Below are 28,000 nucleotides of genomic sequence, written 5' to 3'. Positions count from 1 at the left end.
AATTAAGCTGATTCAGCTGCCCATATTTACTGCTTCTTCGGTTTTGTTAGATATTTATCCTATCTCTTTCCCACGGGCTGCCTTGGTTACTATACTTATGTCATGTGCCAAATTAACTTTGGCCAGAGCTAGGACCTGCTCTGAACCACCTACGGTCTGGGATTGGTGGGCACTTGTAAACGAGATTCACTCGATGGAGCTAGCATTAGCGAATCTTAGGGGAACACGCTCAATAAGTAAATATGAAAAAAATTGGGGAACCTTTGTGGAATGATGGCGTTCTCTCCTCCTGTTAAGCATGGCAAATACTGAGCTTTATGCGTCTAACAACGAGCTTCTTTTCTTTTTTTCTTTATAACTTGTCTCCAGAGCTATTTATTTTGGCCTTGTGTTGAAAGAATGTTAAAATTTATTAGAGAATCTATATATTTTTTTACTTTCTTTTGTCTTTCCCTTACATCTCTGTTTTCTTTATTTTATATATATGTCTGCTAGTACATGTATTAATGTATGTTTTACTTGTCAGCCTGTTAATAAATAAAAATATTATATAAAAAAAAAAAATGTGTATAGAGTTCTCATGTGCTCTTCGTTGGAATCCATTACCAGACATGTATCTATCACTTGTTACATGGAATGTATCAATTCCAACTAACAGTTGGTGAGAACTCCTGCAAAGTAAGTAAGTCAGCAAAATGCACAAACGTAATGAACTTTCATGGGATCACAAATCAGGCCTTTAGTGTAAAACAGCTAACTTAAGACATCACCTTCTATAGTGCACAATTTGCATGCGTGTGCATGTTTAAACATATACGTATATAATATTTCTTTTGTATTTTTAAACCCATCAATTCAGCTAGCAAGCAATGAAATTCCATGACGGTAAACATACTTGCAAACGGCATACTAGAGAATATACGTGTAACATTAATGCAAACATTGATGAAGCTTTATCGATTAAGCTATTCTAATATTTTACACAGGTATGGATCATTTAAAGCTAAGAACGACATTTCTAGCAGTTACACAGACTGAACTGCACATGAATATGAATCAAGTGAAAAGCTTCAGCAATTAAATGAAAGGATGGTTTAAAATGAATTACTCATTTCAGATGTCTTATTATTCAGCATATTACGTTTTATTCATAAATCCTTTTTAGTCGTAACAATTATACAAATGCAATAATACATATCAGTCACTTTATTAGCAAATTCTTTTCATTTAGAGCCATCTTTCATTAAGAAAGACATTTCTACGTTAATCCTCAAATGCATTTCTCTAGATATTAGTAAGACATTCAATGTAAGATCTGAACCCTAAGTGAAGACTAGCTGCATCAGCAGTATCGAGTATAACGTGTGTCAGAATCACAAAGTCACGTAGGATTCATGTGCAAAGTGCAAGTTCATTTTGTGCATCAGGCGTCAGTCGTATTTCGGTTTTAGTGATGTGTAGAAAGTGGTTATCTTTGCGCTGCACCACGTCTGTTGGCATGTAGAGGCTAAAAGGTGAGCGAGAACTTACGTAAAGTTTTCAATATTCTTTTATAATATGGTAAATATCACTCTATTTACGTAAATAATCATTAAAAAAATTAAACAGTTCTCATATACTAAGCAATTTCTTCACGTGTTTCATGATTTAGGTGTATATTTGAAAACGGAAAATATATTAGATTTTACTTTTCTTTTTCGTTTTACTACCATGGATCTAAAAATACAAGCAAGTACGATGAAATACCAGCTAGTGGCAATCCTATCGGTCAATCAATCAATCAAGCATTTGTATAGTGCATTAATCACCCGTGAGGGTCTCAAGGCGCTGAGGGGAGGCGGGGGGTGCAGCTATTGCTCGAACAGCCAGGTCTTGAGACGTCTCCTGAAGGTCATCAGGTCCTGAATTTGTTGTAGGTGGGTGGGGAAGGTGTTCCCTGTCTCTGCAGCGAGGTAGGAGAATGATCTTCTGCCGGTGGTCGTCCTGTGGATGCGTGGAACGCTGGGGAGTGCGAGATCAGCGGAGCGAAGCTGGCGGTTCGGGGTGTAGAAGGTGAGTCGTTTGTTAAGGTATACTGGTCCAGTGTTGTGGAGTGCTTTATGAGCATGGGTGAGGAGCTTGAAGGTGATCCTCTTGTTGACTGGGAGCCAGTGCAGGTCTCTCAGGTGGGCTGTAATGTGGGTGCGGCAAGGGATGTTGAGGATGAGGTGTGCGGAGGCGTTCTATATGCGTTGTAGTCTTTTCTGGAGTTTGGCCGTGGTTCCTGTTTAGAGGGCATTGCCGTAGTCCAGACTGCTGCTGACGAGGACCTGGTCCTTCTGGTTGCCGTGGGGATCCATCTGTAGACTTGCGAAGCATGCGGAGGGTGTTGAAGCAGGGGGAGGAGACGGCATTGACTTGCTGGGTCATTGAGAGCGATGAGTCCAGGATGACCCCCAGGTTGCGTGCGAGGGCGGTGGGTGTCGGTGCGGCTCCCAGTGCGGTCGGCCACCAAGAGTCGTCACAGGCAGAGGGGGTGGAGCCGAGGATGAGGACCTCTGTCTTGTCCGAGTTCAGTTTCAGGCAACTGTTCTTCATCCATTCGGCGAAGACCTTCATTCCTTTGTGGAGGTTGGTTTTGGCGATGTCGGGGTCCTTGGTGAGGGAGAGGATCAGCTGGGTGTTGTCAGCGTAAGAGACTATGTTGAGGTTGTATGATCGGACGATGATGGCGAGAGGTGCCATGTAGACGTTGATAAGAGTTGGGCTGAGGGATGATCCTTGGGTTACGCCACAGGTGATCTTGGTGGCATCAGATTGGAATGGAGGGAGACGGACCCTCTGGATTCTGTCGGCGAGGAAGGAGGTGATCCAGTCCAGTGCTTTGTCACGGATCCCTGCATCGTGGAGGCGTGTACGTAGGGTGTGGTGGCAGGCGGTGTTGAAGGCGGCCGAGAGGTCCAGGAGGATGAGGGCCGTGGTTTTGCTGTTGTCCAGCAGGGTCTTGATGTTGTCGGTGGCAGCGATGAGGGCGGTTTCAGTGCTGTGGTTGCTGCGGAAACCGGATTGGGACGGGTCCAGGGTGTTGTTCTCCTCGAGAAAGTGGGTTAGTTGCCTGTTGACAATCTTCTTGATGACTTTTGCCGGGAACGGGAGCAGGGAGATGGGCCGGAAGTTCTTGAGGTCCCTTGAGTCCGCCTTGGGTTTCTTGAGTAGGGAGTTGATCTTGGCGTGCTTCCAGCTTTCCGGGAAGGTGGCGGTCTCGAATGAGCTGTTGATGGTCTTCCGGAGTTGGGTTGCGATAATGGACCTCGCTTTATTGAAGATGTGATGAGGGCAAGGGTCGGATGGTGAGCCAGAATGGATGGTGTTCATGATTTTGAAAGTATCGTCGTCATTGACGTGGGTCCAGGAGAGCAGGAGGATGGTGGTGCTTGTGACTGGCGGTCTTGTAGGCTGCGTGGTTGTCCTGAGTCTTTTTGTGGCGCCACTTTTTCTCAAGTCTTCGGCAAGTCCGCTTGGAATCCTGGAGGTCGGTGGTGAACCAGCTGACCTTTCTGTCGGTGCGTCTGTTTGAGGGTTTCTTGATCGGGGGTGAGAGTGTTGGTACAGTCCTCGATCCATTGCCTGAGGTTGTGGGCGGCTGTGTCGGTGTCGGTGGGCCTTGGGTGAGGGTGGTGATTAGCTGGTCTTCGGTGACCTTGTTCCAGCTGCGGTGTGGGATCCGTTGCGGGTGGTGGTGCGTGGTGGGTTTCATGAAGGTGAAGTGGATGCAATAGAGGTCGGTCCAGTGGAGTTCGGCGGTGTGGCTGAAGGTAACGTGGTTGCTGGCGGAAAAGATGGGGTCGAGAGTGTGTCCGGCGGAGTGGGTGGGAGTCGTGACGAGCTGTTTGAGTCCGAGGTTGGCGAGGTTTTCGAGCAGGGTGATGGAGTTGCTGTCATTGGTGTTCTCCAGGTGGAAGTTCAGGTCTCCGAGGAGGATGTAATCTGTGGAAGCAAGGGTGTGCGTGCTGACGATGTCAGAGATGGAGTCGCAGAACTGTGGTCGGGGTCCGGGGGGTCTGTAGACAAGGGTTCCTCTGAGGGTGGTGTTGGGGTCGGTGTGTATCTGGAAGTGCAGGTGTTTGGCGGCGCTGGAGGTGTCTTCGGAGCTGGTCGAGATTCTGAGGGTATTCCTGTGGAGGATGGCGATTCCTCCTCCTGGTCTGTTGGTGCGGTCCCTTCGGGTGATTTTGTAGCCGTCTGGGATGGCTACGGCAATGTCGTTCGCCGAGGAGTGGTTCATCCAGGTTTCCGTCAGGAAGGCGATGTCTGGGGAGCCTGAGTCGAGTAGGTCCCAGAGTTCGATGGCGTGCTTGTGGACGGAGCGGGTGTTGAGTAGTATGCATCTGAGATGGTTGCCTACTTTCACGGTGGGTGGGGCAGGACGTGCGGGTGTTCGGTGGCTGGTGAAGCTGCAGCTTCGGCAGGAGAAGGGTCCGTGGGTGTGCTTCGGGGAGGCCTGGAAACATTTGGATGATCGGCCAGCGTTGAGATCGTGGAGGGAGTTGGCATTGTAGTGGCGTCTGGTGTTGCGGCTCTCGCAGGGGCCAGGGGGTCTGGCGCTGGGCGCGGTCTAGGCACAGACAGGCTTGCCTTAAGCACGCCAAAGGCGTGCCAGCGACGCGTCCCCTGCGCGACCACCATATGAAGGGGAGGGGGCGGGGCTGGGTCGTGGAGGTCAAGGAATCACGCGCGCTCCCCCGCAGCGGTCGCCATATGAAGGGGAGGGTGGCGGGAGCAGCGGAAGGGAGCGGGCTGGGTCGGGTCCGCAGGGGATGCAGTGGTTGGAAAAAGGAAATAGCCGGTAGCGCGGGGGAAGAACTCCTGTAAAAGAAAAGAATGCACAGAGAAGAGAAGCAAAAAACATGTAACAGTCACAATATGGGCCAAAAGTAATGCAAGGGGTCAAACCAACAGCGAACACCTGTGGCACAGGGACGCGCTGCTGAATCGAACCCTGCCGGGCGGGCTCAGTGCTGGAGCTGGAGAGGGCGGCGGACTAGGCGGAGCTGCTGGGGAGAGTGCTGTCCTTGGATCTAGAGATTAAGGAGTCACACATCCATGTCTATATTTGGGAACAAGTAAAGAGAGAGATCTAGAATAAAACATAGCAGAGTTTAAAAAAAAGGTTAACCAAGATACAAATAAAACAGGATTTGTTTTGAATGCAATTGGGAGGTTGAATCTCTTCTCTTCCAAACACAGTCCCAGAACTAATACACGCCCTTTCAAGTCCCTCAAGGAAAATCTTTGACTATTGTAAATTTTGTATTCTATGCCTGTACAAGTGTCATCCCAGTGTGTTTTTGAATAACTCTCATCTATTGCTGTTTTATACCTCTTCTTGTATTTCATTTGCTTCTGTAACATGTACATTTGTAACATTCTCCTCATGTAACGTAACTGGTCATATTGTGAAGCGCTCTGACACCTTTGGGTAAAGTCAACGCTATATAAAAATGCATGAATAAATAGGATGGACTAGTTTCTCAGATTGAAAGACCACTGTATGTAAATGACGCCTGGCCTGACTCTAACATGTCCGATGCCAGTGGTGGCCACGCCCACATACCTTATCGGTGCGTTAAGCTATGATTCACCTCCTTCGGCTGAAGAAAGCCTCGGTGGGGCGGTGGCCTATGGGGTTTGACGCGACTCATCTCCGTCTATGTGCTTTCGCGGGAGAAGCAAGGGGCGGACCACGCTTTGCCATTGGTTGGAAGTGCGGAAGGGGCGTTTCCAGAGCGGCGGGAACTTTTGGATTTGGGGAGCTGGATAGTATCCCCGTAGGGGGCCAGCTGACAGTTGGGAGAACTTGAGTGTTTTCTAAGCCTTGTGGCGTAAGGAGCCGTAGGTGAAGGCGCGCGATCAGAGTGCGCAGGGCAGTCTTGGCTGCTGTCAACGGATTTAAGAGGATCCCACGAGCTAATTCCTGGCTAGCGATAAGCTGCTTTGGCGTAGTCTGGCCTCCGCCTCAGTGCGCCTTGCAATGGACGTCCGCAGGCCCTCGGGCTCCAGGGAGTCGTCTCCCCCTCCAGGACGCAATAGCAGCAGGGAACCCAAACATACCAGGAAGCGCGGCCTGCAAACCCCCGGCAGCGAGGAGCAGGACAGAAAGGGCTCCAAGTTTGTAAGTACTCCGAACTGTAACCACTACCTTTCCAGGGACCACATGACAGTGAAACCCAGCGTGCACATTGACAGCGAGCATACCATGGCCCAGGGGTACTAGTACCAGCTGAAGTGTCCCATCCCTCCCATGTCGTGTCGGCCTTTCCCGTTCTGGCAGTCTTTGGCATTTAGCCAACAATAGTCCGCAAGATGAGATTTGGTTCAAAAGCTATAAGTATGGTTTGTGTGACACTCATTATATAATGATCCTTGGCAACAGGGGCGTAGGAGACACTAAAATTGTGGGGAGGACAATGACAACCTTGTGGACTTTCTAGTGACCCTATACATATCACCGTTGCGTGAGACCGTACTACCGTTAAACAAATTCATTTGCATAGTTTTGAAGTGAAATACTGAGAAAGGCAGGCATGTAGTCATAGTTTGCAAGTATGCTTTGTTGTTATTTACATTCACATAGTAATTGGACCCAATGTGAAAAAACGTGTATGAATCTTGCATTTTCATGCACCAAAGGTCGATTATTTCGGGTGGGGGAGTCGTGTTTGCAAATGCATTATGATTTGAAAAGTACCTGCTGCTGCATTACTGGTCTCCAGCAATTTTCAGGCAAAAATAAAAAAGGCAAGATAACTCTGGTGATTAATGTTCTTAAATGAGCGAGATCGGAGGTTTGTCTAGTGGGAGGTTTGGCTCATGGTAAAGTAGCCACAGTGGGTTAATATACCTGTGGCAAAGAACGTGTATCATGCAGATCATAAAGTGAATATCATGTAAACAAGTCAGTGGGTTACCGCTTTTGTGTGAGAGATTCTTTTGTCACTTGCAGTTTATTAGTTAAAATCCTAACAGAACAGTGAGCTATTAACCGTCATCAAAGAGCTGCATGAAATCCTAATGTTGGAAAATTGATTAATTTGGATATAAATCAATTCTGATTATTAAAGAGGAACCCCATCCATGATGTTTACGTTTTAAATTCTGAGTTCGTGCTTCTCCAGACCAAGCACTCTCAAACTATACTGTCTTCAAGTATGGATGACGTGTGACTCCTACACCTTGTAGTCCTCGGTCTTATGTAAATTTCCTATACACTGATTTACAATCCAATGATTGATTGTCTCTGTGTAGTGTGTCTGATGTAAAGTGCTCTGACACCCTACACTAGTATGAGTGGTGCTATGTAACTAATTAGATGCATCTGAGAAAGTGAGTATGGAGACTTGATGGACACACTTTTAAAGGGTGGTAGTGAGTGAATCCATGGTGGAGCTGTCTACTCGAGTTCAGCTCCTGGCTCTTTCATTCACCAACATATTCTACTTTCACATTATCTCACTCTTGCAGGTTCTTTCTCATTTTTGCTTTCTCCTTGTCACTGTTTTTCATATTTCTCTTCCTCCTTCTACCACAGACCCTTGATGCCTGTTTTACAATGTGATGGTTTAAAAAATGTACCGGTCTCTAAAAACAAATTCAGTTGGGCCCCACCTAGAGCCACTAGCTTAAATTAAGCATTTTTAGCTTGCAGCCCACAAAGGAAATGTCAGAGTGGCTAGTCTGGCCCTTTCTGCATATTATCTCCTGCCTAAAGAGCAGATACACCATTATTTCTTCTTTCTGTAAGACACCAGGACCCCAGCCTTCTCCCTTTCCCATGGTGTGGCGCAAAAACATTACATATGACCAAAAATAAGGGCCACAGGGTCAACCTCATCTCAGTCCCTGCCCACTTTCTATCCAAAACAGTCTCCCAATTTAACTGTTCTTACTCAGCACAACTGACTCTGGTGTTAATCTGTGCCCATTGTAATATATCTTCTCCTATCCTTGTTACTTCTTCAGGGGTACTTACATTACTATTTCCATCAGACTGAATGCTGCTTCAGAGCATCACCAGCTAACAGTCTCTTGTCTGTAATTTTCAGAGGTTTCCACTACTAAAGAATGATTGCCAACTGCACTGTGTACTGCTTCTGCTGTTTCTCGTTCATCCCTCCCCCGATATGCAAGAATATAGAGCCTCCACAGGCAGCACTTGTTGCTTGAACAGTGCCATCTTTTTCGCATTGACAGTATTAAAGTGCACATGTAGTTGAAAGGCAACAACGTGCTGTACATGGTCAAAGGCTGAGATCCAACCAGAAAGTGAATCTGGGTGGGAGATCCTGGGTTCTGCAATGGGAGGTGGACTCTTTACTCTTGTGATGTAGTGTTCTTTAAAGACATCCATCTTCCGTTCCTTCCTAACTTGGAGCATCCTTGGGGTGGTTCTGATGGATACAGGGATGTAATTACAGATCTTGAGTGTGTGGATGGGGAAGGCCAGTTTCCTCATTGTTTTATTGATTCTTGCATGTCTTTGTCCCCCTAAATGAAGGTGTCTGAATATATCCCTGACTGGCCCGTTGATCATTTTGCTGTGTTTTTAAGATGTGACCTGCATGACTGGGCCCAATACTGCAGATGAGGCCTCACCAGTGATGTATTCAGAACTTTGACCTGTCTGCTGAGTTTGCACCCCGTTATACAATCCAGAAGCGGTCACGGCAGCTAACCCCGGGGCTCACAGTTCGAGCCCCGGCGGCAGCTCAGCCCAGCTCCTTGCTACCCCTAAGGGTGAATAATTCACGCTTTACATTACCCGCGCTTAGAGACCCCTAGGGGTGATTAGTTTGCACTTTACAAATACCGGGTTATTGTTGTTATTATTATACTTGCCTCACATATTGGCAAATAAATTCCACAGATTGCATTCTTTGAGAGCCATCTTCCCTCTGTCATCCCGGACCCAGATTCATGCCTAGAGCTTTTACGCTCCTAGTGCTCTTGGTATACCCAGATGAGGGTCCCCGGCTCACTGTGCCACTGGATTCAAGCTAGCCTGGCTGATGAGGGGTGATGCTCTGTAACCAGTCCTAGGATGCTTGTTTCTGCTCCAGGGAGGGTCTGGCTTAGCACTTCAGGCTGGACTGTTCCCATGAGGCACAGGATCAAGACTGATTTGCATATGGCTGGGTCTAAACTGGGGTGATATGGTGAGCAAAAGAACAATGGATTTAACCCAGATCTCTGGACTGGCGGTGCATGTTTGATTCGCTCTGCATTCCGTCCATCATCTGTGTGTCTTTTGCTTTCAGGCCATTGTGAATTTTTGGCCCGCAGTACTTTGCATTCCTGGATTTCAAAATCTATGCCTATAGTAGAAAATGTAAAACTACAAGTACCAGAATGCAAAGGGCTGCTGGCTAAAGAGCCACAACTGGCTGATGACCTCATCTATGATTCCTGTCCACTTGGAGCTTTAATATTTAAAGTCACTCTGCTGAAAATCTAATTTGTACAGTCTTCAAAAGCATAGTTTTTCCTTGAAAGCCCACTTGAGTGTCCCTAATTCAAGAAGACCCACAGCTGTCACAGGCAAACACGAAGACCGCACAGAGGGCATGTGGTACTAAAGCACTTGGCGCACGTTTTATCAAGAAGATGCCCTAGCGTGCCTGGGATTTCTAAAGGGGGACGTGCCACCAACCGCTGCAGTAGTCATAAGGGCTACTCATATTTCAAATGATGCAATACTGTGAGTAAATCTCTTGCACTTTTTGTGATTCACAAAGATAAGCAGGCCTAAGTGGGAAAATTAAGTTTTAAATTGTGAGCATTGCCAGGCCATTAATGGTACAGACTTGATTGCTAATTGTGCCACTTGGTTTACACTTTTTTTTTTGTAAAACATTTTTTATTGAGAAATAAACATCAGCAATACAATGACATTTCAGAGGAAGTAGTACCTTAGGCTTCATGGGAGCAGTAGATAAATCACAATATACAGAATAATATGTGGAAGGTCTATGGTGAAGGGGGATCTTCGGCAGTGGGAGTAAGGGGAGGTTGACCTATATCTCCTCGGTAGGAGTTCCACAGGCCCCAAACACGAGTCCATCTTTTGGGATATCCGCGGGCCACATATACAGTTTTTTTCTCGCAACATTGCCCAATCCAAGTCTTTTTCCCAGTCTCGCACTATAGGAGGGAGCGGTGCCCCCCATCCACTTGGTTTACACTTGGCGTTCCTGCAAAAAGGGCCCTCGTATTGCTATCCTGTTTCAGAGTGGTACTGCCTGAATAAGTGTGGCTTACCTTTTATGATATTATGGAGTCCTCTGGTAACATTAGAAACACAGCGGTCAAGTCATGGGCTTTCTCTTTACCTGACGTTGGTCTCAGGTGCATTAGTCCACTTGGTTAAGCTGATGTAATGCAAGACTACATATCCCAGAATGCAATATTGTGCTTAACAAAAGTCGGGGATTGCAAAATATCGTTTATCCTGATACGGTGTCATCTGGTACCTTTACTAGACTTCATAAGTAAAGTGGGATGGCACAGGGAAAGTGCCCTATGCAGTCCATGATTCCTAAATTCAAGCCCCAGCTCCCACCGGAGTCAACTGTGATCTGCGACTGCCGCGCTTAACCCCACAGTCAGGCACCGATAATACTTCAGTTTGTGAGGCCTTGACACTCAAAACACAATAAGCAGGAAGCAGTGGTTGAAGTGGGGGAAAAAAAGTAGAACGGTGGGCAGAGAATCGGAGGGTGAGAATAACCTGAGATTTGGGTCAGTGGGCAGAGTCAGAGGTGAGGCCAGAAAGAGCAAAACTTCCCTATTTTTAGTATTTGTTTGGCATTTCACTGACAAGTTACAGCTTATTATGTTATTCATTTCAACCAACAGATACATATGTTTATTTAGGTTATTATGAGTTATTGACAGTGGAGAAGTGTGGCTCAATGATTAGAGCGGCAGACCCTGATGCAGAGGTCTAGCCCGGGACCAGGGTTCAATTCCCCGCCTTGGCGGGTCTTGGGCTCAAAAATTCCACGGACCTGATAATTCTCGCCTCGGTGCCATTCCAATCATGGAGTCCCACTCTGCAACTCTGGGCAATAGCTTGCTTAATCTCCACAACGGCCCCCACAACGCTAAGGATGCCTGGTCTCCACCTTGGGGGTGCCCAGGAGTGGACGCCTCACAGGGAAAGCCAGGATGGGTTCCACAGCGGTATTCGTACAAGCGCCTTGAGACCCTTGCGGGTGAGTAGTGCGCTATACAAGTATCAATTTACATTTTACATTAAAGTACATTCACGAAGTGGGCTATGTTTCCAATCCTAGAATATACCAAATACGCTTAAAGGTGGAATAACAAGTCATTTGTCTCCGAGCCATGTAGTTTCTGTCATCGGCACTCCTCCTACCTTTTTCCACAAGAGCAGTTCAAACATGAATGGCAAAATATCCTAGTTTGCAAATGATTTCTACTTAATTATGGCTTATATTTGCCACATAATACATCTTCTGCATAATCTAACGATTTCAGCAAAAATGTTTTGTATCTTAAACAGATATAAAATTACTAAAACAGATGACTTATGTGGCTTGGAAGTGGAGGGCCTTTTGCAAAGGTTGACTAGTCACCTTTCTCACTACTAAATTTGTATATTACACAGGTACCAATGAACACTTTTTGATATTTAAATAAAGTGATTTTCCCACGTGTATCTGAGCTCGGAAATGCCTAAAAGTATTTTCGAACAGGCATGTGGAACTTGGTAATTACTCACTAAAAGCTGTTAAAAAATTTAAGCAAAATGTCTGGGAATACTTTTCATACATTAAGCTTGCTGTTAATGGTTGTTACCTGCTGGTGTCCCTTAATTCAGTTTCAAAGCAAGAAAGTGCTTCACATTTGCTGTTTGTCAAGTGATAGATTAAAGACTAAAACATAACCCCTCCTGGGCCATTCTCAACAAACAAAGGGGCTGCTGCCAGGGGAATGGAGTTTTACAAACATTGTAAGGCCAGTCACTCGCATGCAGTGTTGACAAATACAAGGACCTGCATTGCTGTGGCTCAAGGGGATACTCCTTAGCCTTGGGCTAAGTGAAACAAAGTCCCCTTTCTAACAAGCATTGGTATAGCCAATCGGTCTTGCCTTTGAAACCTTATGAGTGTTTGGCCATGCAGCACACAATCCTGGGTGCTGTTCCACCTGGAATTGAAGAGCTATACAATTGCTTCACGCTGTGTACCCTTTATAAACAGTAGCCATCTGCATCTGGCCTGAATTATCAATACATTTCGAGCCAGGTAGTACTTGTAGCATCATCAATCAACGTAGGTAGTGGCAATGATCTAATCCCAAGATCATTACTATCAGTGATTGGCAAACAAAACATCCACAATTATGTGGTACTGGACCAATTTTGTTTAACTGGAAACCAAGCTTCGGAAAAAGTGAAGGCATGTGCTCAGGCAGTGTATGTTGCCCACTGACAATAAGGACCAATGGTATAGCATCAAGATACTCTATTAAGCGCCAAGTGACTCCATAAAACAGTGATTTGTTTGAGAGAATACAAGGGTAAAGCTGGAGACCATAAAAGACAACTCTGTGGGTTTCCATTATCGTCTGGCAATATTTGTGTAGCTGTGTACCTTTGTATCTTTTCCGCATAGTGACATGTCTGTTAGTGGCTTTGAGTGTGACATGTAAAGCCAGCACACCCTCGTGTGCTCTCAGCCCTAAGGAAGCCCAGGCGTGGGTAAGACCACATGAGTTTTCTGCAGTGGAAGATTCCTGGTACGTGATTCGAGAAGGAAAGCTGCGCCTCCGCAGCCTCCTAGGGTCTTCTAGGAATGCCGCTGTAGGCAGGGCTTTAAGTGGGCCAGTTCTTAAAAGCAGGTGCGAAGATCCTATCAGGCTCTCTATTTTTACCCTCCGGGTGGGGGACTTAACTCTGCAATAGTAGCAGCAGTCACTGCTTTTGATGTAACTTCAGAGACTCGTTTTTAGGTCTGGTCTGGCGAGACTTATTGAGAGTGCTCCAAAAAGTGCTACCAGGCCAGCCTAGAGCTACAGTGCATGTGCGCAGACGCGCGCGCCGCGATTTACCGCGATTACTTGCACGGCCGCTTTGATGTTTGATCGCGATCACTTTCACTTTCGCGGCCGCAGGGCCGCTTTCAATAGCCAATAGGTCTCGCTTTTGGGACCTTATAAGTATTTAGTTATGCAATTGTTGCATAGCTAAACACTTATAAGGTCCCAAAGGCGAGACCTATTGGCTATGCCAATGTTTGTTTCAGTTGTATACAGCGCAAACTTGAAGCGCTTTACACGAGCTCCAGTTACATTACACAAGCACATATTCATTTTTTGAATCACCGGATGTTGAGCCGACGTTGGGCTTGAACCTGCTTTCTTAGCTCGAAAGTCGGCAGCTCTAGCCTTACGCCACATCCTCGCTCACCACGAAAACTGCAGCATTTTCGATATTATATACTACGAAAATATAGTTTGGTATTATTTATCTTCTGCAACGTACAACCATTGACAAAGCCAATAGTCCTGGCTTGTTGTAGGTGTAATATCACTTGTATTATATATCTGGTGGCAATGACAGAAGAAGCACAATACCAGTGGGGCAGCACACTATGCTAAGTACATATACATCTTACATCTGCCACTCTCCTACGGGAGGCCCCCAACCCCATTTATTTCATCCCACTTAAAGTCCTGGCTGTAGGGTTTCTGTGTTTGGATTGTGGTTCAATCAATCAATCAATCAATCAATCATTTGTAAAGCGCACTACATACCCGTGACGGTTTCAAGGCGCTGAGGGGAGGGTGGAGGGGGGTGCTATTGCTACTGGTCGAAGAGCCAGGTCTTGAGTCGTCTCCCGAAGGTCAGCAGGACTTCGGTTTGTCGTAGGTTGAGGGGGATGGTGTTCCAGGTCTTGGCGGCGAGGTGGGAGAAGGACCTGCCTCCGGATGTGGTTCTACGGATGCGCAGGGCGTGGTCAGCGGAGCGGAGTTTCCTGTTGGGTATGTAGAAAGAGAGTCGACTGTTGAGATAGGCTGGGCTGGTTTTGTGGAGTGCCTTGTGTGCGTGGACCAGGAGCTTGAAGGAGATTCTTCTGCCGACGGGGAGCCAGTACAGGTTCCTCAGGTGGGGGGTGATGTGGGGTGATGTGGTCAAGGCGCGGGACGTCGAGGATTAGGCGTGCAGAGGCGTTCTGGATTCTTTGTAGTCTGTTGATGAGCTTGGACGAGGCTCCGGTGTAGAGGGCGTTTCCGTAGTCGAGTCTGCTTCTGACTAGGGCATGGGTGACTGTTTTCCTAGTGTTTGTCGGGGTCGAGTCTGCTTCTGACTAGGGCATGGGTGACTGTTTTCCTCGTTTGTCGGGATCAATCTGTAGATCATGCGGAGGGTGCTGAAGCAGGTGGAGGAGACTGCCTTGACTTGTTTGGTCATGGTGAGTTTTGAGTCGACGATGACTCCCAGGTTGCGTGCGTGGTCGGTAGGGGTCGGGGGGGTCACCAGTGATGCGGGCCACCAGGAGTCATCCCATGCTGAGGGTTTGGGCCCGAGGATGAGGATCTCAGTCTTGTCTGAGTTCAGCTTAAGTCTGCTTTCCTTCATCCAGTCGGCGACGGCCTTCATTCCCTGGTGGAGTTTGGATTTGGCGGTGAGAGGATCGTTGGTGAGGAAGAGGATCAACTGCGTGTCGTCGGCGTAGGAGATTATGTTGAGGTAGTGCTGTCGGGCGATGCGTGCTAGTGGTGCCATGTAGATGTTGAACAGCGTTGGGCAGAGGATCTTGGAGGCTTCGGAACGGAACGGGGCAGGCGGACTCTGAGTTCTGCAGATGAGGAAGGAGGTGGTCCAGTCCAAGGCCTTCTCTCGGATCCCTGCGTCGTGGAGGCGCATGCGTAGTGTGCGGTAGCAGACGGTGTCGAAGGCGTCGGAGAGATCCAGGAGGATGAGGGCCGCCGTTTCGCCGTTGTCTAGAAGGATCCTGATGTCGTCTGTGGCGGCGATGAGGGCGCTCTCGGTGCTGTGATTGCTGCGGAATCCTGATTGGGAGGGGTCCAGGATGTTGTCGTCTTCGAGGTGACGGGTGAGCTGGATGTTAACTATCTTCTAGATGACCTTTGCTGGGAATGGAAGCAGGGAGATGGGCCGGAAGTTCTTGAGATCGCTTGGATCCGCCTTGGGTTTCTTCAGTAGGGCGTTGATCTCTGCGTGTTTCCAGTTCTCAGGGAAGATAGCGGTCTCGAAGGAGAGGTTGATGATGTTGCGCAGGTGGGGTGCGATGGAGCTGCCGGCTTTGTTGAAGATGTGGTGTGGGAGAGGGTCGGATGGGGATCCGGAGTGGATTGTGCCCATGGTCTTGATTGTGTCCTCGATGCTCACGTTGGCCCAAGTTGTCAGGGAGTCTTGGTCGGTGGGGTGCGGTGGGTCCGGCGTGTCGAGGCCTATAGGGGTCGTCCGGGGTTTGAAACTGTCATGGATGTCGGTGATTTCTTGGTGAAAGAAGGTGGCGAGGGAGTCGCACAGGGCTTGCGATGGTGGAATGTCGTTGGCGCTGGAGCTGGGGTTGGAGAGTTCCTTCACGATGTTGAAGAGCTCCTTGCTGTTGTGTGCGTTGTTGTCAAGGCGGTCTGTGAAGGAGGTCCTTTTGGTGGTCCTGATGAGGTGGTGGTGGTTGCGGATGGCGTCTTTGTGGGCAGCGCGGCTGTCCGGCGTCTTGTCGCTGTGCCATATGTTCTCCAATTTCCGGCAGGTGCGCTTTGAAGCGAGGAGTTCCGGGGTGAACCAGCTGGCTCTTTTGCTGGTGTCTCTGTCGGTGGGCTTTTTCAGCGGGGCTACGATGTTGGCGCAGTCGTCCATCCAGCGTCCGAGGGTGAGTGCACCATCGTCTGGGCTGGTGGGGTTGATCGGAGGGTTGAGTGCGAGGCTTGTCTATAGTTGTTCTTCAGTAACTTTGCCCTAGCAGCGGCGGGGGATCTATAGGGTGCGGTGGTGTGTGAGGGGGTTTGCGGAAGGAGAAGTGGATGCAGTGGTGGTCTGTCCAGGTGAGTTCGGAGGCGTGGCTGAAGGTGACGTGGGGGCTTGAGGAGAAGATGGCATCGAGCGTGTGACCGGCGATGTGGGTCTGCGTCGTGATGAGCTGTTTTAGTCCGAGGTTGGCGAGGTTGTCGATCAGGCTGGAGGAGTTGTTGTCGTTGTTCTGCAGATGATAGTTCAGGTCTCCGAGGAGGATGTAGTCAGTGGAGGTCAGCGCGTGCGTGCTGATGAGGTCGGCGATTGAGTCGCAGAATTGAGACCAGGGTCCTGGTGGTCTGTAGACAAGGGTGCCTCTTAGGGTGGTCTTGGGGTCCGTGTGGATCTGGAAGTGCTTTTGTTCGGCGGTGCTGAGGGTGTCGTTGGTGTTTGTTGAGACCCTGATGGTGTTTTTGTGGACCTCCTCTGGCCCCATTGGTGCGGTCTCTGCGGGTGATCTTGTACCCGTCGGGGATGGCTATGGCGATGTCTGGTGAGGAGGCTTCGTTCATCCAGGTCTCGGTCAGCAAGGCGACATCCGGGGATGCGGTGTCGAGTAGGTTCCAGAGCTCGACGGCGTGTTTGCGTGCGGAGCGGGTGTTGATCAGGATGCATCTGAGCTGGTTGGGTTCCGTCGTGGCGGGTGTCTCGGCGCCTTTGTGGGCAGTCTCGCATTTTCTGCTGTCTTCTCAGGACCTCTTCGGTGGGCTGGAAAGGCTGCAGCCAAAGTGCTTCCCAGAGCAAGATCCGTGGGTGCAAAATGGGTTTGCCCTTCAGAAAATGTAAGGTTGGACTGTCATTCCCTCTGCCACATCTACCCACTTGGAAGCAGACTTCCCGACCCGTAAGCGCTGGATTCCAGTTCCACGGTCGCCTCTCCTTGCTGAATAATCAATCCTGCAGCTCAGACTCTGCCTTTTATAAACAAAAAACTGTTACTCTGCCGGCAGCATAAGGTGAAAGCAGCGGGAGCATCAGTGAAGTTTTATTTGTTGGGTTAGATTGGAGGAAGCTAGGAGGAGTGGGAGGAGTTGTGGGGTGTGGGAGGCACGATGAGATTTAGTGAACTGAAAGCAGAGTTGTGCGCCAGCTAGAAGAGGACTAAAGAAAAAGTATTGCTCTCAAGCAAAACATATAGCTGCTGATGAAAGGATCCAAGTAGCTGGGCCAGTAGCCAGGGCGGACTAAAGCAACCACAAGGCGGGGCAAATGTACACGATGCTGCGTTAGCAGAGCTATCTTGCGATGTGAAAGCCAGGCTGAGATACGAGCCCGGAGTGTCGCTGAGAGCTGCTGCGACTTGAGGCCTTTTAGCACCAAGAGAAGACGAGTGCTGTGATGCTGCTTCCCCAAAACGCGGCCGCCCTGTGAAGCTAAGCATCAGGCCCGCGGTCGGCTGCCCTGAGGTTCCTCCACCGGTCGCGCAATTGTGGCATGCGGGACCTTTGGGATTGCCCAGCGAGGTCATGGAATTGATTGGGGTCTCGCGCTCCAGGTACGGAGGCTTGCTGTGACGCTGCGAGGCCTACTGGAGCCGTGAGGAGCGGGGCTACGTGGGCGCGACATGCTCAGGGTCGCATGAGCATTGTGTGGCCTGGTTCCCGGTATGCGGCATATCAATCGGAGTCTCCTGGACCTGCCTTTAGTTAACGGTGAGTGGCGCACCAGAGTTCCCCCCGCGCCTCACCTGGGACATGCCAGGACAGTGGAGCCATGCCTGAACAGTCCGGCCGTGGTCTGTCTGCGCCGTGCTGCGGAAATCTATCTAACCCCTGCTGCTACCTGCAAGTGCCTTACCCCTAGCCCTCTATTGATTGGGAGGGCAGTCGGCATAGTGGGCCTCATACCCGACGTAGCTGGAGCTTCAGTGGGGGGCCAGCTTGAGCACTGCTTTCTCCTTCATGATGCGTACGAGCATCCGGCATGGCTGTGTTCTGGCTACATAGCTAGGTCAGCGTTGCCTACGATCCGTGCCTGCTGGATTTGGCTTCATACTGGCCTGGTTGTGCCCTCCACCGCGAGTGTTGACGGATTGCGCCCATCAACTCCTGCGGCTGGGCTCCCCCTATCGAGGGGATCTACTACGCTAAGGCCTTGGTTGAGTTGTAGGGCTGGGAGCCTCAATTTCTGTATCTGAAGCACGGTTTGCCTCTGATTGTAGCTCTAGCTCTAGTATTCTAAAGCCGGGGAGTTCCTGTGGCCTACGATGACTGCAATTGGGCTGTTCCCGTGGGCGATACTAGCACAATGGGTAAAACTGATAAATCTCAGCCAAAATTACATTTTTAACTACGAGAATCTAGACACTGGGATAAATCATCAGAAACGGCTGCGGCGGGGTCGAGAGAAGAAACCGAGGTCACAAGTGGAGACATTAAACAGATGTTGGTGACCATGCAAAAAAGTGTTAGAAATGGATTTCTGGTTGGCTAGGGCTTGCGCCAAAGCCAGGCAGAAACCACCACTCTAGTCAGGGCTGGGGAGTTGCACGCCAAAGATAACCCCTGCTCGCCCCCTTGGTAGCTTGGCACGAGCAGTCAGGCTTATCCTGGAGGCAATGTGTAAAGCGTTTGCGCGCGCGCACACAGCAACAACACCCAAGGCCCACCACAAAGGAAACTCCACACAAGGTTATTTATAAAAAATAGCCTTTGTATTATACCAAAACACATTAGATACTATTCACACAATTTACACTGTGCCAACTGGCACTGGGTAGAATTTTACAAGGGATTATATGTACAGGGGACAGGGCCACATGGACCACTGTCAGGAATTAGCACCTTTAGAACTTAGCACTTACAACATAGGATATAAAATTACTGTAGCACAAAATAACACATGTAGCACACAGCCAGTAACTACTGGTAACAGGTAAGTACCACCTACGCAACCACCTTAGGAAAATGTTACGCAGGGAACCAGGAACACACTAGTAACACTATACTAGGTAACACAACCTCCTAGGTATAAAAATACATCTAGAGGGGTACACAAAGCATTGCATCAATCACATTAGGAATGAACATAGCATAACGGCAATGCACAGGCGCAGAAGTACACAGGTAACAATGATCATGTACCCTAGGTTAGGGCACAACACAGCAAAACTGTCCCCAGGCCAACCTGGCCTTTCAGGGGTGCAGAAAGGCCCAATATCCAGCAAAGTCAGGGCGCGACTGCGCAGGCTGCGCAAGCCAGGGCGCACAAGGCACAACCTAAACGTTGCAGCTGCCCACTAAGTGCTGGGCAGCTGGGAAAATGAGCGTGGGCACCACTGTGCCTTTTAAAACAAATATAGCAGTTGTTGGAGCCTCTCCTGGCCTCTAGACAAATGATGGGGCCAAACGTTAGAGCCTCACAGGGCTCTGGGCATGACTAATGCCCCCAAAACAGCGCGGGAGCCTCGTGGACTCTAGGACACAAACGAGAAGAAACGCGCCCCAGTCACGTGGAGCCTCATGGGCTCTTAACAGGTATGCCCTGGTCGTTGGAGTCCTGCTCGGGGCTCTAAAACAAGCACAGCGCTGAGGAGAGACCGGCGGGGACACCCACACTTACCGGCTCTCCGCGGCATCGTCCTCCCACTTCTCCGAGGCCGGCTGCACTTCGGCCGGGTAGCAGCGACGCTGTTGCCTCGCGGACTTGCTCTCTCTCTTCTTTTCTTTGGGAAGCGCGGGTTAGGCTCCCGTCCGCTTCCTCCAATGACGCCCTCACTTCACCCGGGCCCCCTCCTGGGAACCGGGACTCGAATGCGGAGCCTACCGGCTACCAACCCACAGGTCAGCACGTCCCAGTGCGGGGTGGGCTCCCGCCTGGGTCGGGGGGGATGTGGCGCTTCTCTTCTGGGCTTCGGCCCCGCCCCCACTAAGGCTGCCGGGATCCACTTCCGGATCGCCACGGGCAGCGCGGCGGCCCCGGGTTCTCGGCGGCTGTGGCAAACACGGGGTAGGCTCTCGTGAAACTGGCAAGACACGGGGTGGGCACCCGGTTTAAGCAACGTACAAATCCTTCCGGCGGCACAAATATGCGGGGTGGGCTCCCGTAAAAGGCGATAAGACTGCGGGGTGGGCACCCGCTTTAGATCTCGGCCAAAACGGGGGAATCCCTACGTCGGGGTTCCCCTCGTGAATTATCGTAGCGCTGCTGGCCACAATGAAGGCGCTCTTCAGAGAAAGCGCTTCTCGATGCTGGGGTCCCACATAAAGCGCTCCTAGCGCTATAAGTCAAATAAAAGCGCTTCCAGGTGCTTAGGGGAGAATAAAAAAGAAAGTTCAGCAAAGTTCTCCTCTGTATACAGCAAGGCAGGGGGGGGGGGGGGGCAAGGCTGGGCCTAGAGCCAGCTCACTGGGCCTCCAGGCAGGGAGGTAGTCCAAGTGGCGGTCCTCTGGCCCAGCAACAGCAGCAGCCCCCTCAGGCAGGATCCTGGAAGAGAACACCTCTGTGGGGACACAGCCCCATTTTTATACACCTTTTCCCTTTGTTCTTGGTCGCAGCTGGTTGGGGAGCACCCTTGATGTGCTCAGCCACTCACTCTATTCACTGGCAGGGCTAGGGTCATCAGTCGCACCACAGGGGGCGGAGCCAGCATTGTGTGGCGAAATCCCAGCCCTATTCACAGGACCCAGGTGCACCACTCCCTCACATCACACATGCTGATCTCAACACTCACCACCGGGGCAGACCCATCCAGACTCCTGGAGCCAGGCTCACCAGCCAGCTCCAGCCAATCACGTGTCAGCACCTTTACAGCACACGCACAGCCATGTCTAGAAGTGGCACTTCCACACTAGACACATACACGCTGCATACATCATTGCACAGCATTCAATCACCCTGCACACCTCACGCATCAGGAACTACCAGGGACACATACATTCCCCATGCATTCCTATGGGAGGGCAGGCCTATTTCACCACATGCACTCAGAGTGCGCACGCACTTTACTCTGGGGCACAGGGAAAGTGCGCAGAAACCAAAAATCACTACCACCAGGTCACCATTAAAAGCAAAAAAGTTTAGGGGTGAACGTGCCAGAAGGGCCAAGTCCAACAAAAAGCCTGTCCACCATCGACGGGGAAAATGGACTACCTACCATATAGAATGGACCGAATGTCCGAAAGGCTGGACAAACGGGCAGAACGGCTAGATATTTCAGAGCGGCGCATTACATAGGTAGAGGCGGCGCAAACTGATGTGTAAAACACCCAAAAGCAAATGGAGAAAGCCTTGACTATTCTTCAGGATAAAACAGGATTTGGAGGCTAGGTCACAGTGTAGCAACCTGCGCATTACTGGCCTTCCGGAATCCGCTGCATCTGGGGTCATGGAAGTATTTTTTGAAAAACTACTAACCACCTCGTTGGGTGCTGAAACCTTCACGGCTATGTTTGTTGTTGAGCGCGCACACCACTCGCTGGGCCCCAGGCCCTCCCCATGCGCTCCACTGCGTCCCATTATTGCAAAATTTCTTAACTGCAGGGACAGGGACGCTGTGCTAAAAAAAAGCCAGAGAATTGGGCGAACTGAGATATGTGGGCTCCTCCATTTCGCTGTTTCCAAATTTTACCCTTAGAGATCAAGAGGCTAGAAGGCAATTTGTCCCAATGACACGCAAACTGAGAGAACTAAACGTAGAATACGCTATTCTGTACCCCGCTAGACTGAGAGTTATGGTGAATGGCTCTGCTAAAGTTTTCTCAGATTCTAAATCTCTTCAAAAAGCCCTTAAAGAGTGGAACATAGCGGGAGCCCACAAAAAGGCCTGTAGCTCGGGGATAGTGCGGCTGGTCTGGCTGGAAGTCTGGACGATAATGATTAGCTCTTGACTGTGATTTCTATCTGATATTGTGCTAACCTATTTTATCCCGGATATGCATAATAATGGTGCGATGTTTAGCCTGTCAATCTGATCATTAGGAATGCAGCGTAGACCAAATATGTTAAAAAAAAAAAAAAAAAAAAAAAAATGTAGACTAAGTGGGTATAAACGATTGGTTGTTTGCACATATCAGTTGCATTTAAGTTCGCTTCCCACACGGTCTAGTCTATTATGTGCCTTGTATGGGCGGTGTTTCCCCGTGGTGAGAGATCACTCCTTGCTAGACTGAAGGGATTCTGTTGGCGATTAGATGTAATGGCCGGTAACATCTACCCTGTGTGTTATCTCCTGACTGGTTTAATGCTAATTTTGTTTTGTGTGTAATTTTCATGATCACCAGGAACGTTAAGTATGCACAGTTGGGTAATGTATTGCATGGGAGGGGTTTTTGTTTTGCATACACAGCTTATGTATACACAGATGATGTGATGACAGCAACAGAGAGTTTGCAAGATAATGGTTTGCAGGTGATAGAACATAACAGTTGCTATAGATGCTAGGGGACACAGTGCTCAGTCTGATGGGCAAAGTCCGGTTTATGACTTGGAATGTAAAAGGGTTGAACGACTTTAGAAAACTACTGGCCTATCTGAAACGTCACGATGTTGATGTTTCTTTAATGCAGGAGACATACCTTGCCCCTAATATTAGCATGCTCAATAAACTGAGGCTTCAAGGCACGTTCAGTGCTGCTGGATTCTCCTTCCATGCCAGAGGGGTGTTGACTTGGGTCAACCCTAAATCGGGGATTAGTCTAGCTGAGCTTAAGACAGATCCCAGTGGCATGTTCGCCATCTCTAGATGTCACTGGAATGGCCTAGACATGCAGGTTGTTAATATATACGGGTCAAACTATGATGTTCCTCTGTTCTATAAGACACTATTATCTCACACAACGGTCCACCCTATGTTACTGCAATTATGGGGAGGTGACCTGAACTGTGTTTTGAACCTGCTTTTAGACCGGTCCGGGGGCCCGGTCAGGTGCCCCTCGGTCGCTGCTAAAGTTATTTGTGACATAGCCATGCAGGTGGGACTGGTCAATATCTGAAGGGCTAGGCATTCAGAAGCAGGCCGGTTCACGCACTACTCCGCCCCTCACGACATACACACTAGAATTGATTACATGTTAATGTCGAGTTCTCTTCTTCTCCGGGTTCGTGAGTGCACAGTGCTGCCTCGCACATTCTCATATCTCTCTCCAATTACTATGGAGGTTGAAATACCCCCCTCCCCCCCCCACCCCCTCGGGGTTGCCCTGTTCACATGGAGGTTCCCCCCCTTATTCATTACTAGACTCAGTGTTTAAAGCAGAGTTGGCTACAGCAATATCTGATTTCTTAGACATGAACATCGATTCGGTTGAGCATTTTTCCACAGTTACGAGGCATTCAAAGTATACATTACAGGTGTTGCAATAAGTAAGCATGCAGGAGTTCTTCGCTCCATGAGGGGCAGACTGCCGACCCTTGAGGGGCAATTGGGTAGACTTGAACAAGAGGCTCTCAAGGGCAGTGATCCGCAGGTTGCAGACGCTCTGAAAACAAAGCTGGAAGAATGTAGCGAGGAAGCAGACAGTGAAGTTAAACACATGGGGAAGTATGCAGTAGCTAGAACATATGGTGCGGGTGATAGACCAGGAGCAGTGCTGGCTGCACTAACTCGGCGCCAAAGAGATTCGGGCGGGGTTTCAGGGTTTATTCAGGAGGATGGCATTATACTGTGTGACCCTTTTGATATAGCGCACAAATTCAGTAAGTATTATAAAGATCTGTACAGTTCAAAGATTGCGGTGGATGAAGCATCCCTGTTAGATTACTCAGAACATGTGAAGTTACCCTGGCTCTCGAATAGGCACAGGGAGTACTTGATGAGGCCGCTGGACTCCACAGAGATTTAGGGCGCCCTGAATTCCATGCGAGATGTAAGTGCTCCAGGGCACGGTGGACTAACCGTCAGCTTTTACAAGGCTTACACGGACCTACTGGTGCCCCACCCAAGTAGGTTATTTGAGGAAATAGGCGATACGGGCATAATGCCACCAACAATGAGGGAGGCCTTCATTGTTACACTTCTAAAGCCAGGTAGATTGCCACAGGTTTGTTCATCCTACAGACCGCTAACGCTCCTCAATGTTGACACGAAAATATTTGCCAAAATTTTAGCCAATAGACCTGCTCCCTTCCTTCCGACTCTTGTAGGACCGAAACAGGCAGGATTGGTACTGGGCGCACGTTAACACAAAACCTTAGGACCGTGTTAGGTCAGATGTCAAGGTTGCAGCAGTCTTTCTGGAAGCGGAAAAGGCGTTCGGCTCGGTTGAGTGGTCGTTCATGATTACAGTATTACAAAGACTGGGTGTTGGAGTGATTTCCCTCAAATTAGTCTCAGTTCTGTATAATCAGCTGACTGCCAGAGTGAGGTCAGGAAGTCATGTCACATCCCCCTTCGGTATATCTCAGGGCACCAGATAGGGCTGCCCTCTGTCCCCGCTGTTGTATGCAATAGTGGCAGAACCTTTGGCGTGCTCCCTTAGAGAGTACCATGGGCACCGGGGGATTTGTTTTCCCAATACAGTCTAATTATGTCGGCTTATCAGGGTGAATGTAGCTCGACTGTGGGAGGACGCTCCTACTGGGTACGTATGGACGGCGAGATGACAGATGTGGGCATACGCAGCAGAGAGACGGGAGGAGACAGTGCGTGTGTGGTAGGCGGGGTGGGTGGGGGGGTTAGTGATAAGGCTGGAACATTCAGGGGTTGGGTCAGATTGGCAGGCTATGGAGGGTGCGTAGGTTCTCCTGCTTAACGCTGGCACGCTACCATGGGGCATGGGGGCAGACACGGCTCTGGCTGACGTCGCGACAACGCTTGGGTTTTTCTCAGTGAATGATCGTTGCAACGCCGCCGGTCCCTTGGGATGTCGGCCAAATGGCTGTGTAAGAGTGATCTCAACTGCCCGCACGGGGAGCTGTGCCTCCGTGTTGCAGTATGCAGGGAGGGCGATGGTACCTGTATTGTTCCTTTATGTTAATAAAGGTTTTTGAAACAAAAACAAAAAAAAAAAATTTGTCGGCTTACGCAGACTATGCTACTATACACTAGGGATCCAGCTACCAACCTGGCTCTGTTGATTAGCAAGGTGGTAAGCTTCGGGGGTTTCTCCGGGCTAAAGATCAATTGGAACAAGTCCATTATTTTTCCATTAACTCCAGCTATGTTGCCCTTTGACTTAGACTTTCCTCTACAGTGGACCACTGATTAAGTTCGATATCTGGGGATACAAGTTTATACTGACTCCGAGATAGTCCTGTGGGACAATTATGGAAAAGCAATTCGTAAACTTGAGGAAGATGTTGACAAATGGATAAGGTTACCACTCTCTCTTATTGGCCGTATCTCTCTAATGAAAATGATTGTATTGCCCAGATTATTATTTCTCTTTAATAACATCCCAATGGTAATCCCAAAAATATATTCCTCTCTTCACAAGCAGGGGTGTTAAATCTGAATAAGCCAGGTGGAATACATTTTACGTAGCCTAGGAGGGCGATTTACAATCCTAGTACATATAAGGTAAAGTCTATTTTTAGTCCAATACACCTGCATATGTGGGCAGGTCCAGGCCAGGTGAATGAAAATGGCATCATCTGCTCTGCATTTAGGACATTGGGAGTACCATATGAAGTCAATTCGAGCCAGGCCATGAGGTGTAGTGTATGCTCAATGAAGACATTTTATGATGCTACAATTAATGCCTATGAGCTTTGTTTGGATGCGACAATACTTCCTGGTCCTATCAGGCAATAGGTGCTCCAGATTGAGCTCCCATGCCGCCCTAAAAGGCCTGTCACGCTCTGTTTTTAAGGCCACTCATACCTGGTGCAGTCTGGAAACCAGTTGCGTTCCCACTGCAACAGTGCTAACTAATGTCATCTGTGGGAAGTCACCCTGCACCTGTGGGTAGGATGGCCACCTATTATGTAGCCTATTGTGTAAGCGTTGAAGTATGAAATGATCCATGTGTGTGGCATCTCTAAAGTGGACATTGTCTAAGTGTGTGATGACATGATCATCTGGGTATGCAAGTTATGGTTTAATAGAGTAAGTTAAACAAGCTTTTCCTACGAGAGTGGGAGCCAAGGGATGCTTGTCAATTGAAGGGCAGGCAAATAGAATTTACCACTGCCGAGATGACGGTGGCGTTTCCTCCATGCCCAACTGCTGGTGGACAGAGTCTGGATATTGGAGGGGTCCATTGGGAAGCCCTTTGGAAGTATAGAAGGCAGCGGGACATGCCCTGCTTGGTCTCTCGCTGATCTCACGTAAGGTAGACTGGTATCTGCATGGTACCAATGGTATGCAAGAAAATGCCGCTGAAAGTCCAGCACACCAAATCCTCCACTCTCACATGGAAGTGTCAAGGTGTCCCATTTAATCCGCTGCCTATGTCCCACTCGGATAAGCAGGCGCAAACGGCTCCTCAAGGTAGGGAAAAAGTTGTTAATTAAGGTAATTGGTATGTTCATGAATCAATATTGGGATCGAGGGTGTACAATCACTTTAATAAGGGCATTGTGGCCAGTCCTGGACAGGGCCAACTTAACCCCTGCTTGATCTTCGCTGTCAGCTTGTCGACAGCCAGTCCATAGTTCAACCGAATGATCATGTTTTTCGGTCTATGGAGTATCATTCCCAAATATTTGGTAGACTCCTTGCACCAGGACAGGGGGCAGTCCAGCACCACAGATGTTGTGGCCTCAGTGAGCGGGAAATGTTATGATTTGGCTTCTTTAATGTTGAGGCCAGATAGGCTGCCGAACCGAATGATCTCTCGCACGAGGGGGGGGGGGGAGGAGGGGGGGAGATTATTCGCCAGGTGGCTCACAATGAGAAGGATGTCCACATACATAGAGAGCAGAAGTGGGCCCGTACCAAATTGTAAGCCCAGCAAGGTTGTTTTTTATGGAGATGCCCAACTAGTGGATCCACGACCATGATGAAGAGCAACAGAGACAGAGGTCAACCCTGATGAGTCTCCCGAGTCACCGGAAATGAGTCAGTAAGGGAGCCGTTAGCCCTCAGTCACGCCATTGGGGTCGAGTAGTGTAGCATAATCAGAGCAGTTACCCCCCGTTGCAACCTTCTCTTGTCCAACGGTGCCCTTAAAAAAAAAAAAAAAAAATACCATTCTAATTCATCAAATGCCTTTTCGGCACCCAGAATTGCTTCCGCCGCCTGGACTTCTGGGGCTGTCCAGTTCAGCCCTGCAAAGATAGTGCGCACATTGAGGGAGGTGGACCTGTGGGGGGAAAAAACTGTTTGTATTGATGATATGATTGGCTCCATAAATATTGACAGCCATGTGCGGATAATCTAGGCCCGGATTTTGTCATGATTGAAAAACGAAAGAGGAGCTATTGGGTTGATTTTAATCTTGCACTTAATTATAGGTTACTTTGGGAGTCAGTATAGTTGCCTGTTTCTTTTAGAAAGACACTTTTTTTTCTCCTGATCCTGACCAAGCCCAAGGCTCACTCCTGAGTTTTACACCTGTCGCAATTGCTGGAAAAGGACTTTTGGAAGTCGTGCATGGAGCCTTTTGCACGTCACATAATGGACTTCACTTCTGACCAAGGATAATTGATTTAAAGTGAGTGGGAATGAATAGCAAAATAGTCTTGTGCTTGAGAAAGAAGCATTTGGTGACTGCTGAGATTTAACTGGCCTTGAAAAGATGGGATCAGGAAAATAGCCTAGATCAAACCCATGATCCTTGCAGGCTCATACTTAACAGCATGGTAATCCTGGGTAAGTGGCACTGAGGCCACAAATGACCATGACAGTCTGCAGCACCTAATTAATATCTCAAGAATTTGCAGCGGGCATCTTCTGTCCTGCTTTTGGAACCCACAGTAGTGGAAATTTAACTGAATAATAAACATGACACTGTAGAGCAAGGCCAATACGTAATAGAGTTGTCTTGGCAGCAATAAGAAAATAATGAGCAATTGACTAACAGCAAGGGAACATTCCAAGGCTAATGATTCTGAAAGTGAAGTAATAGCAAAATT

At 48.9% G+C, this 28,000-nt stretch overlaps 1 protein-coding gene across 3 annotated transcripts in view; it reads left to right on the top strand.

The window, feature by feature from the left end:
* The first annotated feature begins 5,657 nt into the window (after positions 1-5,657).
* Positions 5,658-28,000, top strand: part of DIAPH3 (diaphanous related formin 3) — a 2,278,729-nt gene continuing 2,256,386 nt past the window's right edge. For 2 of the 3 annotated variants that reach the window (XM_085621986.1, XM_085621987.1), the window contains exon 1: positions 5,659-6,151. In XM_085621986.1, the coding sequence (XP_085478112.1) occupies positions 6,011-6,151 (141 nt within the window). In that variant the 5' untranslated portion in view covers positions 5,659-6,010. Of the gene's footprint in view, positions 6,152-28,000 lie in introns of all 3 variants that reach the window. The other variant, XM_085621985.1, reaches the window with a different exon arrangement.

This window comes from Triturus cristatus, chromosome 8 (assembly GCF_964204655.1).
Source record: "Triturus cristatus chromosome 8, aTriCri1.1, whole genome shotgun sequence".
In the NCBI taxonomy this organism is placed as follows: Eukaryota; Metazoa; Chordata; class Amphibia; order Caudata; family Salamandridae; genus Triturus; species Triturus cristatus.
Note: the sequence above shows the minus strand (reverse complement) of the source record. Positions and strands in the feature narration are given on the sequence as shown.